At 28.5% G+C, this 14,632-nt stretch overlaps 1 protein-coding gene and 1 long non-coding RNA gene across 2 annotated transcripts in view; one reads left to right on the forward strand and one right to left on the reverse strand.

The window, feature by feature from the left end:
- myom3 (myomesin 3) overlaps positions 1 to 14,523 on the reverse strand; it is an 86,988-nt gene extending 72,465 nt beyond the window's left edge. Inside the window, exons 1-2 of the mRNA XM_051131216.1 lie at positions 14,461 to 14,523; positions 6,765 to 6,891 (exon numbers count right to left, since the gene is read on the reverse strand). Coding sequence (XP_050987173.1) covers positions 6,765 to 6,871 — 107 coding nt within the window. The 5' untranslated portion in view covers positions 6,872 to 6,891; positions 14,461 to 14,523. The remainder of the gene's footprint in view (positions 1 to 6,764; positions 6,892 to 14,460) is intronic.
- Positions 557 to 1,154, forward strand: LOC127178377 (uncharacterized). The gene is made up of 2 exons (XR_007829384.1): positions 557 to 689; positions 772 to 1,154. It is a non-coding gene; the product is annotated as an uncharacterized LOC127178377 (long non-coding RNA).
- Positions 14,524 to 14,632: the final 109 nt, after the last annotated feature.

Below are 14,632 nucleotides of genomic sequence, written 5' to 3' on the forward strand. Positions count from 1 at the left end.
GATGTAAGCCAGATACTGAGAGTACTAAACATTCAGTCTTTTCTCTGTAGAATATTGATTTAAGTGTAAATGATATGGGAAGTTACAGTATGTAATACTTCACATCTCACAAATCGTTCCTTCGATATACAGTAGTATATTTCATGCACAATCTCATAATTTTATGCAGCCTGCAAACGGGCAAATAATATAAAACTCTTAAAATTGAACCTGTTAGATGCCATAACATGTTTAAAGCAGCATCACTGAGACGGTGAGGAGAGAAAAGCGAGAGACAGACGGAGTGAAAGAGTGAGTTTCTGACAGAAAGCCGTTTGCAGCGATGTGCTGTCTGTCATTCTGTCAGTCGCACTGAAAGCTCTGCATCTGTTACAAACAACATTTATAACCTCACAGACACTTTCTGCACCATTATACTCATCTATTCCATTTAGTCAAACATCACCTTTACTGCGCATACTCAGCGTTAGGAATATATATTGTAACATGTCCCAAGTTACTTGTATTTTTGATTAGAGCAGTTGTAGTAATTCTACAGGGCTCTAGAGAGCTTGTATACAGGATATAGGGGTAGCTGATATGGAGAAGAAGTAGATTCGTTTGGTGGTGGGAACATGTGGTTGTGTTCCCTTTGGCTTCCAAAATTCTCGGAGTCCTGATTGAGAAACCTTGTGTTTTTAGCTCAATCTGTAAGTACTTGTTTGACTGTCTGTTTTTGAAGGTTTCACTTCAATCATTGTGGATGTTTAATGTTGTTTGTTTATTTTGTAGAAAGGACTCCTTAAAATCTTTAAATATCACCAAGCTGCTTGTTTCACTGCCCTTAAAGAAGGGTATGTGTTCATAATAGCAGCTAAATATTTAAGTGCAAAAGAACTTGGTATGCTGGCTGGAAAAGGAGGAAAAGCCAGGAGTGGGACTGAAGCCTCAAATCAACTTTATTTCAACGTACTCAATGTTTTTTTTTCTTACTGGACTAAGCCTGAAATGTTTGGGGAAGTGCAAGTATTAATTTTTTACTACCTCAAAGACACTGAACTGTGTGTTATTCATTTTTTCTGTTGTTGTTTCGGAAATCAATCGTTTAAGTTTTTGGAGTTCTTGGTGGGGTAATAAGAGAATTTAACACTAGAATAAACAAGGATCACACAGAATTAGCTCGGTGGTTGTTTCTTTAATTTAGTAGATCAAAGAAATTACTCTGGTAACACGGGAAGTGTTACAATATAATATATATTTAATTTTAATATAGAATATAGTATAATATAATATATTTCATTTTATTTTAATTATTTTATTTTCTCTATTATTTTATTATTTATATATTTAAATCAACAGTTTTTAAATTAAATTAAATTTTCTTCCTTTATTTAGCTTGATTTACCAGCACAGAAAATAATATAATTTAATTTTATATACTTAATTTGATTAAATTAAATTAAATGTAATTATATATATTTAAATTAATTTAATTATATATAATTAATTAATTGTTTTTAATTAAATTTTTATTTTATATTAAATTCATTTTATTTATATATTTAAATGATAACTTTTTTTAAACATAATTTAATTTATCTGTGGTCTGAAAATGTACAAATCTAGTCCTGTTTTATTTTATTTTATTATTTAATTTAATTTAATTTAATATATTTTTCCATTTTCCTCCATTTACTTACTTTTTTTGCTTAATTTACCAGCAGCAGAGAAATAATATATTTTGTTTTATTTTTTTTTTAAATATTGTTTTATTTTATTTATTATTTTATTAAATTAATTTGATTTATACATTTAAATAAATTGTTTTTAAACTAAATTAAATTTTTATTTTTTATGAAATTAATTGTATTTATATATATTTAACTATTTATTTAAATGTAATTTAATTTAATTGTGGTCAGAAAATGTCCAAATCTAGTCCTGTTTTATTGTATTTTATTTAATTTTTAATTTTTTTTTTTGCTTGATTTATCAGCACATATATTTAAATTAATTGTTTTAAACTGTAATTTAATTTATCTAAAAAGTTAGAAATATATTTGTGGTCAGAAAATGTACAAATCTAGTCCTGTTATTTTATTTTATTTTATTTATTCCATTTTCTCCCGTTTTGTGCTTTCTTTTTCCACCACAGAAAATAATATATTTTGTTTTATTTTATTTACATTTTTATATATTATTTTAATTAATTTATTATTTTATTATTTTTTACTGAATAAATTGTATTTATATTTTTAAATAAATTGTTTTTATTTATTTATTTTATTTTATTCTATTTTTATTCCCTTGTTTGCTTGATTTACCAGCACTTTTTTGTGCTGTTTCTAAAAGTGATCTGCTTGCTTCAAGAAGGCATCACTTTCTTTATAATGAAACGTCGATTCAATCAAAATAAAGTGAACCCGTTTGCCAATTTCATGCCTTGTTTCATATTTCTCTCTAATAAACTGGCTAAATGAGCAGAAGCCTGTATTTTCTCTCAAATGTTATAGCTACACTTCGTCAAAAGTACACAAAATGTATAAAAAGTCAACATTCACAAATTATTTCAACAAAATATGATCAGCTTTCTACGCCTCTGATTCTTAAATCGACTCGCTTCGACACAGACAGCAGGGGCTCAGAGAAAATCCAGAGTTTCTCACTGGTGTTTACGTGTGCTCATCTGATAAATACAATCATTTCAACAGGATTCACGGCAGAAACAGTCATTCAGTCAATCCAGATCCACATATTAGCATCTGTTTCGACTCTCAGATTGAGATTGATCTGTGTTAATACACGTTTGTCCCGTTCTCAGAGGAACACGTGCGACTGACACAATAACAAAAGCAGAAGTTCATCCGCATGTTTGCGGATCTCGATCCGTCCTGACAGGCCAACAAAAGAAAAGAGGGAAGTTATTGCGATTAATTGTGTAATTTGAGCTCGAGCGAAGAATGGCGATGCATGAGATTATTTTAACACAAAAACACTGTCAGTTTTCACTTTGACAGTCAAATCAGCCAGAAGAGAAGTTCAAGTAACTGAAACTCACCAGCTTCTGGCAACTGTAAACATATGGCTTTTTGTCAGTTTAACCGCCTGTTTAACACGTATGAATATCTACACAGAGTTATGTTATGTTGCTAAGGTACTCTAATAAACATACTCTTTTCACTGTATGTTGCAGGTCATTGCATTCTCAACAATAACAGAACACACTGCAGTGTGGGAATCTCATGAAACCATGAGTTCGGGTCACAGATCTCTTCTGCTCACCAAGGCTGCATTTATTTGATCAAAAATACAGTAAAATCACAAAAAATGTGAAATAATAATATAATTTAAAATAGCTGTTTTCTACATGACTGTCTGTTAAAGTGTAATTTATTTCTGTGATCAAAGCTGGATTTTCAGCATCATTACTCCAGTCTTCAGTGTCACATGATTCTTCAGAAATCATTCTAATATGCTGATTTGCTGCTCAACAAACATTTATGGTTATTAGCAATGTTGAAAACAGTTGTGTTGCCCAATATTTTTGTGGAAACTGTAATTCATTATATTTTTCTGAAAGTTTAAAGGATAAGCATTTTTGGGAAATAAATTACTCCATTAAATTCAATTTAGTCTAGGGATATATTTGTGGTCAGAAAATGTACAAATTAGTCCCATTTTTAAGCATATAAAGCATTTAAAACATTTTTAATATTTTATTTATATAAACTCATTATTTATTTCAACTAATTTAATTAAGGTTAGGAATATATTTGTGGTCAGAAAATATACAAATCTAGTCCTTTTTTATTTTATTTTATTTATTTCAAAGCATTGTTATATGCTGATTTGATTATTATCAATGTTGAAAACAAACTGATTTATTTTTATAGTCTTTGACGAATAGAAAGAACAAAAGAACAGCATGTATTATTATTATTATTATTATTATTATTATTAAGAACAGCATGTCTTATTATTATTCATTTTTAAAAATATTTTTAATAAACATTTTTTTTAATGTTATTGTATTTTCTTTATTATTTTATTAAATTTATTGTATCTATATGTTTAAATTAATTGTTTTAAAATTTAATTTAATCTAATTTAATTTAAAGTGTAGGAATATATTTGTGGTCAGAAAATGTACTGTTTTATTTATATTTATTTTTTTAAGCATTTTCTTCCTTTTTCAGTGTCACTGTATTAAAATGTTCATTTTTAAAAAAATATATATTTTATTTTATTATTTTCTTTTCTTTATTATTTTATTTTTTTACTAAATTAATTGTATTTATATATTTTTAAATTAATCATTTTTAAAATTAAATTAAATTAAATAAATTAAATTAAAAGTTATAGAATAGATTTGTGGTCAGAAAATGGACAAATCCAGTCCTGTTTTATTTTATAATAGAAATCTTTTGCAACATTAAAAATGTCTTTACTGTCACTTTTGATCCATTTAATGCATCCTTGATGGATACAATTGTGAATTTCAATTTTAAATCAGCATATTAGACTGATTTCTGAAGGATCATGTGACTGAAGACCAAAGTAATGTAAAGAAAAATCAGCTTTGCATCTCAGGAATAAATGACATTTTACAATATATTCACACTGAAAAGAGTTATTATAAATTATAATTATTTTACTAGTTTTACTTTACTTTTGATCAAATAAATGTAGCCTTGGTGAGCAGAAGAATTACTACTGCACTACACTGTATTGTTGACAATGTTCATTTTTATCAGGATAAATTAAGTACGAGGTACGAACAATACACCATGATGCATGAATGTCCTGGCCAGGTTTCAGCCCAGTTGGTTTGCTCGGAGCTTGTGTGTCTATTGTTATAAATCTGGCCTTGAACGCCGGTGTTCAGCTGGGATTCGGCGTGACTCTGTGAGCTCAGAATAACTGCAGCACATGTCCTGAATGTCAGGCAGAAACAGCTGCTTCCCCATCAGTAATTGTCATGTAACCTCCACAGACGATCACACACATGATCCCCAACATGTGCCGCACTAATGAATGAATTGTTATTAATTAAAGGAGCAGCTCACCTGAACATTTGAGCACCTAATGTCACTTCATCTCCAGTATATTTTCGATTTCTGTGATGTTATCATTATTCATTGATAATATCGTTTGTGGCGGCATCTTCAAATTTGCAGCATTGTGATTACTCATTTAATTTGGGTCTGTTCCTTACACACAGTTTTTATAGGGAATACAGTGTAAGTACTATTGCCATGTCCACTTATTATAATGACTTTGAACTTGTTTTTTATTCATAAAGTCGCTTATAAATATGATCAGTCATGGGTTGCAATCTTTCTGACTTATTTCCAGCCTCAAAGTTAAATAAAGTTTAATAGCCACTGCCAGTTACACATGTGAAACATTTTAGGCCTTTATGGTAATGTAGCCCTATTTAATGTGTGTTTTATACATAAAAAAAAAAAAATTAATAAATAAAAAAATAAAAAAGTAGCTTATTTTGGTCTGGCAAACTGTTGCGTCAAACCCAAATCAATATCTGTCAAAAAAATTTTCTATATTATATTATATTATATTATATTATATTATATTATATTATATTATATTATATTATATTATATTATATTATATTATTATGTATGTTTTACTACTGCCAAAAATAAATTAAAACGGAATATAAAATAAAAAAGCAAAAAGGTTAAATATAATATATATATATATGAATTTTGTGTAAAGGGCAAACACATTTTACTACCAATTATTTATTACTGTGATGCAAAAAAAAAGGTACAAAATAAAAAGCTATAATATATTTAAGAATTAATTAATTAATTATTATATTATATTATATTATATTATTAAAGCCTTTTTAGGGCATTTTTATATTTAATTATGTATTTATATGTAATTGTTTATTTTGCATTATGATTTTTTTTTTTTTTAAGAAAGACAAGCACATTTTAATACCAAATATTTATTACTGAGATGCAAAAAAGAAATGAAATAAAATATGAAATAAGCTATATATATGTTATAAATTACATATATTATATTATATTATATTATATTATGTTATATTATGTTAGATTAGATTATATTATTATACACCTATTTTAGAGCCATAATTTATTTACTTGTTTATATTTATTTACTTATTCATTTATTTTGCATTATGACATTATTTCCATGAAAACTAAGCACATTTTGCTTCCATGTTGCATATTTTATATTATTTTGAGGCAAAGAGATTAAATAAAATATAAAAAAGCATATATATATATATAATCAAAGTTATAAGGAGATATATAACCATTATATTATATTATATTATATTATATTATAAGATTTATTTGTGCATTTTAAAATTTGCCAACACTAGCCACTTTTACTCTATGGAAAAGAGCAGCTCAGACATTCTGCATATTATATTTTCTATTATATTTCATATATACATTTTATATGTTTATATATATATATATATATATAATTTTTGTATGTATTATCATATATATTTTTTGTGTTTCACTGAAGAAAAATAACACTACAGGTTAAAACAGCATAAAATCCTCAGAAGATCTGAACGGGAGGCGATAAGAGCTCGTGTGTTGACGCAGCTGCTCTCTGATGGAGGGACAGACTGATCTACACTAATTAATACTGGTAACTCAGCTGATGATTTACACTAGTTTGCTGAAGCTGAGAAGCTTGTGAATGCAGTGGCATGTGGCGGAGTGACACGGAGGAATTTGCACAGCGTGTTTGGAGGGTCAGTGCGGCTCTACCTGGATTTGAACTTTCTCTTCTTGATCTGGGACGACATCTGCATGCCGTGAGACATCTGCTCCATCTGCTCCTCCTGGCAGCGCTCCGTTACTATTTTGGTTGCCATGGCGAAGCTCTCGAAAGCACCTGCATGGAGCAGAAACACACAGCTGTCAGAAGGACAGAGAATCACAGCCATCACATACACAACAGAGTCACGGCCCATTTACATCTCCAACACAGAAAAACACACCTCAACGATCATATTCATACAATACACATGCAATATGAAGGACTTACAGTGCAACATATTACAGTCTCACTCTTCACTCTACATGTGGACATGCCAACACAATAAAGAGAAAATCTCACAAAACCTGTCAAGAACATGACACATTTCACCCACAAATAAAAAGAAATAAAAAATATTTTGCATAAAAATCATTAAAAAAAAAACAAAACAAAAACATTTTTTCTTAATAAAAGAAAAGTTGAATGTTTATTTCAGGTTGTATATATATATAAATAAATAAATAAATAAATAAATGTTTTGCATAAAAAATGAAATATGCTTAGGGTAATTTAGGTTTGTTATTATTAACTAAAACTAAAACAATTAAAAAAATTATTAACAGCAATAAAATAAACAGACAATTTTTTTAAAAAAAAAGAAAGAAAGAAAGAAAGAAGGAAGGAAAGAAAAAGTATAAAAAACTTTTTGATTTCAGATTAAACAAATAAATAAGTAAATAAATAAATAAATATTTTGAATAAAACGTGCTTATTTATGCAATTTAGGGTTATTATCATATTAACTAAAAAACTAAAACCGTTAAAAATTATTGATAGCAATAAAATAAACAAACAGAAATATAAATAACTTCAGACAGAAAGTTTTTAAGAAAGAAAGAAAGAAAGAAATGTTTTATATTTTTAAAATATTTTGCATTCAAAATAAAGTTTTTTTTAGGGTGATTCAGGGTTATTGTTGTTGTTAACTAAAACTAAAACCATAAAACAAAATAAATATTAACTGTAAATATAACTGTAAGTATTTTTTTTATTTCAGACTGAATGAATGAACGAATGAATGAATAAATAAATAAATAAATAAAACTTTTATACTTACATTATACTATAAAAATGAAGCCTGCTTAGGACAATTTAGGGTTATTATCATTAAAAGTAAAACCATTAAAAAAGTTTTAAATAAATAAATAGAAAGGTTGAGCACATTTTACTAACAAATATTTTATTACTGTGACGCATAAAGTGTACGAATATTATTATATTATATTATATTATTAATTATATATTATATTATATATTAAGACATTTTTAGAAACATTATTTATTTATTCATTTTGCATTGTGATATTACTTTAATGAAAATTAAGCATATTTCACTCCCAAATTTGTAAAACAAAAACAAAATATTAAATATAATTTATTATATTACAAAACTTAAAAAAGGGTTTAAATAAATAAATATTTTGCATTAAAATGAAGCTGATTTAGGGCAATTATCATTATCATTAAGGGTTATTATCATTAACTTAAGCTAAAAGTAATAACATGAAAAATGCCATTACTTGGAAAAAAATAAATATTAACAGACATAAAATAAAATATAAAACTTTAAAGTTGACACACTAAAATGACTAAAACTTTAACTTTAGCAATTTAAAAATTAGTAGAAAAAAAAGATTAAGCATTAATAATAAAGCAAAAGATAAAGCATTATTTTCATGAAAGTTAATCATGTTTTACTCCCATTTTTTCCAACTGTGATGCAAAAACAAATAAGAAATGCTATATATATAGATATCAGATATATATCAGAGGTTGCACTAGACTTTAACATTATCCGTCAACGGACAGGGTCCTAAAAATTCCATCATAATCTATTATTACCCGTCATTATAGTTTTGATATTTTAATTAGAATAAAACATTAATGGCTTTTATTTTTGTTCACATTTTTAATCATGAACCTACAGAACGGACAGCGCAGTGTTTAAAAACAACAAACAACAACAAAAAAATCGATTTCTCGATTTTTATAGATTCTCATTTTAATAACCCAAAATCGATTCTTAAATTACAATCGATCTTTTGGTCTATGCTGTTTTCAGCTGATGAATAAACAGTATAGTGTCTCTTCCTTCCAAAAAATAGCAATAGGCTGGGTTTTGTGTTACATTTGATATAAAACAAAGTCTCAGATTTAAAATTTTGTCCATTAGGAAATTCAAGCAGTAAATACCGTTTTGCCGCTCTTTAATGTGGCGTGATAGATCGTTGTAGCTTCTGCGTACTCGTCTGTGCGTAATCAAACGCATAGGAAAACATTTGTGATAGTTTTGTTTTTGTTCTGGATCCCGTGCTCTGCTGGAGCGCACTCGCCACTAACTGGACAAGAGTGGGAATTAAAAATGACGGACGGCCTTCAGATTTTTCCGTCACTGATTAAATAATCAGAATTTTCGGTTAACGCGACCTCTGATATTTACATGTATTAGAGTTGTTAAAAGGTACTGGGTTCGGTACTTTTGGTACTGAAATTTTAAAAACGGCCGATTTTTAAAAATCGGCTGAACAGCGCTCAAATGTGAGCGGGAAATGGACGTTTTTAAAATTTCAGTACCGAAAGTACCGAACCCTGTACCTTTTGACAACGCTAAATATATATAATGTAATGAAATATACATTAATTAATATTAAAAATAAATATATGTCACAGAACATATTTTAAAAAAAAAGTCTTTTAAAAATCGTTTATTATTATTTTTTTTTTGTGTGACATGCACTGTAAAAAAATATTCCGTAAAGTTTACGTTACAAAAACGGCAGCTGTGGTTGCCGGAATTTTACCGTAAAAAATACGGTAGCAACATTTTATGTTTTGCGGTTTTCGCTTAAATTTACAGGTAAATACTGTAATTTCATTAACTGATATACACTGTGTGCAGAATTATTAGGCATGTTGATATTCTGGTCATATTTTTTTTCCAAACACATTTTACCAATTCCAAACCACATCAGTCTTAATAACTACTGTTAATTTTGTGTTTAATCATTTATATGTGATATATAATTGTCCGTGAAGGCTGGAAGTGAAAAACTCCTTATATTCAGGTGTGCAGAATTATTAGGCATGTTTTCGTTTACAGCTAAAATGAGCCAAAAAAGAGATTTAACCCAGACTGAAAAGTCCAAATTATTAAATGCCCATGAGAAGAATGCAATACTAATGCATTACAAGAATTTGCAAAGTTAAGGCTTGACCATTGGACAGTGAAATGCTTGTTGAGTCTGCATGGTCAGAAAAAACAGGTGGAGAAGAAAAGATGCATGTTAACTGCAAAAGAATTAGGAATTAAGGTGAAGAATTAGGTGTGACACCATCACATCCTCTTGTACCTCTGATTCAAGAATTTATCTTCTAAAATCTGGCAGTAAGTTTTGGGAGTTCATGTTTAGTCTCTTATCCTGAAAAGTCTGACTTGCAGAGATGGACTAAAATGAACTCCCAAAACTTACTGCCAGATTTTAGAAGATAAATTCTTGAATCAGAGGCACAAGAGGATGTGATGCTTGTCCTTCAAGAGTCACTCTCAACTTATCTGTCTCTAAAGCATATAAAAAAACTGTCTTCATGTATTTCACAACACGTCAGCTTGTTATTCTTATTAAGTCAGGGGCATTTTTTAGGATTTTTTACCAAGCAAAGTCTCTGAGAACCTGACACATTGCACTTCTGAAGACTCCAGGTGGGTTGCAGTTCTGGAAAATGGTGGCGCTGGAGAACTGGAAACGGTTCCTGATGGTGTCACACCTAATTCTTCACCTTAATTCCTAATTCTTTTGCAGTTAACATGCATCTTTTCTTCTCCACCTGTTTTTTCTGACCATGCAGACTCAACAAGCATTTCACTGTCCAATGGTCAAGCCTTAACTTTGCAAATTCTTGTAATGCATTAGTATTGCATTCTTCTCATGGGCATTTAATAATTTGGACTTTTCAGTCTAGGTTAAATCTCTTTTTTGGCTCATTTTAGCTGTAAACGAAAACATGCCTAATAATTCTGCACACCTGAATATAAGGAGTTTTTCACTTCCAGCCTTCACGGACAATTATATATCACATATAAATGATTAAATACAAAATTAACAGTAGTTATTAAGACTGATGTGGTTTGGAATTGGTAAAATGTGTTTGGAAAAAAAATATGACCAGAATATCAACATGCCTAATAATTCTGCACACAGTGTATTGTTAATGTACCAACCTATTGAAGTACTGAAATCTGTTTTGTACCTTTGTAATACACTGATAACCACCAAAAGCAGGTGGTGATGAGAAAGTCAAATGATGAACTAAAGCTCATTACAAACAGCTTTTAAATATTAACATATAGAAGGTGCACAGTGTCGTTCACACAAACACTAAACACCATCATGGTAACACACATGAAACCAAAATAATGCATAAACATTCATTTAAGAACATTAGATGTAACATAGAGCCCTAATGTACAAAACAGCTAAGAAGAAAGGGTTATTTCAACAAAAAACATCAAATTAAAAAAAAAAAAAAAATGTAACACGGAATTCTGGGAATGTCAGTTTTTGGTAAATTTCACTGTTCACTGTAAATTTTACGGCCTTTTACCGTTAACCATTTAACAGGTTTTTACTGTAGCATTTTTACAGTATTTTTACCGTTAAATTCACTGGAATTTTTTACAGTGTGTGACCTGGACATGTTTTCTCTCAATCACTACAGCAGGTGAGAGTCTAACAGGAGAAGAGGGACATACATTGTGTCAGAATCCTGTTAAAAGTCCCTTTGTGAGCTATTGTGAGAATAATAATTCATTAGTTTTGCGGCTGGATGCGGCCCGTGAGAGTCCCGCAGTCATAAATCACCCCGACGGCAGGCGCGCCCCTCGCCCGGCCCAACAGAATCAGGTCGCGTTTGAAGGATGGCTTCATTTACCCCAGAGTTACAGCAACCACCTGCGTTACCATCACAGACGGAGAAACACACTTCCCCTCCGCTTTAACCGGATTACATCCACAGCGCCGGCTCCCGTCCCGGGCCTTTTCCTCTGAACCCCGATCAGGAGTTTGTTTGAACACTCGGTACGTAAGGTCACACGGCAGCATATTAAAACTGATCTGTCATCAGAGTCTCTCACAATGAAAACAAGACTGTTCAGAGAAACACGAGAAGGGAAAAACACTCTGGAGGTGATGGATGAACGCACTCATGAGAAATTACTCCATAAACTCCAAACAGCAGGATTTTCATCTTGGCTTTACAATTCCGAAACCGGAGAGAAACGGGGATGCAGAGAAGCATGACTAAATGTTAATTAGCTTTTCAGAATTTATGAACAAAATGTGAGCCGTGCTTAATGCTCGTTGGTTTTTGACCCAAATCAAAAGAGTTACAGGGTTTGTTAGAATAGCCTAAACTTCAACTTACATCATTTTCTACCATAACGCTGTATGAAATTAAATGAAATAAAATATAAAACTTCAGCTGTATTTCAGGTAGCTATCAAAACATTTCTTATTTTCATTTAGTTTAAGTTGAAAACACAATAAAATTACTAAAACTTAATTTATAATTAAAATGGAAACAAAATAAAATTTATTTAATAATTCATTTTATAAAAGTTTTAATTAAAATATCATGAAAGATAAAACTTTAGTCATTTTAAATTAAAATGGAAATAAAATAATATAAATGTAATAATTTATATAAGATTTCATGAAAAATCGTCATTTAAAATTAAAAAGGAAACAAAATAAATTTAATTTAATAATTTATATAAAAGATTTCATTAGAAGTTATGAAAGTTAATAAAATGCTAGTAATTTAAAATTAAAATCAAAACAAAAAATAAATTTAATAATGTATGTAAAAGATTTAATTAAAATATTAAGGTTAATAAAACTTTAGTCATTTAAATTTAAAATGCAAATAAAATAAAATAAATGTAATCATTTATATAAAAGATTTCATATTAAATCATGAGAGTTAATAAAACTTTAGTCATTTAAAATTAAAATGGAAACCAAATAAAAATAATTTAATAATTTATATAAAAGATTTCATTAAATATGAAAATTAATAAAACTTAAAATGGAAATGAAATAAAATTAATTTAACAATATTAAATCATTATTATTAATAATAATAATAATAACAATTTAATTAAAAAACATGACAGTTAATAAAACTTTGGTCATTCAAAATTAAAATAAAAACAATAAAATAAATTTCATAATTTGCATAAAAGATTTCATTAAAAATCATGAGTTAAAACTTTTGTAATTTAAAATTAAAATTGAAACAAAATAAAATTAATTTAATAATTTATATAAAAGATTTCATAAAAAGAACATATTCATTTATTTATTTGTATGTTTAATTATTTATTTTCCTTTCTTTTTCTTTCTTTCTTTCTTTCTTTCTTTCTTTCTTTCTTTCTTTCTTTCTTTCTTTCTCTTTTTCTTTCTTTCCTTCTCTTTCTTTTTCTTCATGAAAGTTAAGCTTGTTTTACTCCCAAATATTTATTACTTGAATGGAACAAATAAATAAATAAATAAAATAAAATATGATTGACTTCAAAACAAGTTTCACTCTAATGCAGTAATTACATCAAAATACACAACATTAATTAAATGCATTAATAATGCACAAATAACAACTTTTTTCAACTTTATAAAAAAACACTTTAAATTAAAATAAAATAAATATATAAAACGCTATAATTGATAAAAAGTTATAACATTGTGTAATTTTAAAATTCATATATTTATTATTATTGTTATTATTATAATAATTATTTTTATTAAAATATTACTTAAAAAACATACAATAAAGAATAATAACCACTTCATATCATTTTTTTTTTACTTTATAGAAATACTTAAAAAAACAAACAAAACAAAACAATATATATATATATATATATATGTAACATATATAACAAATATATATATACAATATACAATATATATAACATTCATTTTCTTTATGCATAATATAATTTCAAATTGCTTTTATTTGATTTTGCCATTAAATGTGATGTGGACATGCTCTTTAATATTTGTGACCCTGAACCACAAAACCACAGGTATATTTGTAGCAACAGCCAAAAATACATTGCATGGGTCAAAATGATCGATATTTCTTTCCGTGATATTTCTAGGATATTAAGTAAAGATCATGTTACATGAAGATATTTTGTAAATTTCCTACCATAAATAGATCAAAACTTAATTTTTGATTAGTAATATGCATGGCTAAGAACTTCATTTGGACAACTTTGAAGGCAATTTCTCAATATTTAGATTTTTTTTTTGCATCCTCAGATTCCAAATTTTCAAATTTTGTCCTAACCAACCATACATCAATTACAGCCTTTCTTATTAATTTCAACCTGCAATCATCAGGTAAACTACAGTTTTGTAAATGCACTAACCATTTGATTACATGGACCAAACACTAAACTAGTATTAGTTAAATCTGCAGCAAAATACTGTAAAGTTGTTTTTTTGATTATTAGTATTTTGCTGTGTTTTCCAGCACAGACACAGAGTGAGAAGCTCTGATCTTCAAGTACTAAAGCAGACAGACTGTTGAAGAGCAGAAGCAAAGCTCAAACAGATTTGGTGCTGGAGTTATAAATCCACTCACGTTCTTCAGGCCTTTAAGATGATCAGCAGGACGACAGGCGCGTCTCCGTCTCTCCTCCTCTCCTCCTCGACCTTCACCCGTCTCTCCCTCTTGTGTTCAAGACTCCTTATTGTTTCCTGCTGTCTCACCTCCTTTAACTCTCTCAGCTTCTCCTCCGGCCGTCTGGTTCTGC

This window comes from Labeo rohita, chromosome 16 (genome assembly GCF_022985175.1).
Source record: "Labeo rohita strain BAU-BD-2019 chromosome 16, IGBB_LRoh.1.0, whole genome shotgun sequence".
NCBI lineage: Eukaryota > Metazoa > Chordata > Actinopteri > Cypriniformes > Cyprinidae > Labeo > Labeo rohita.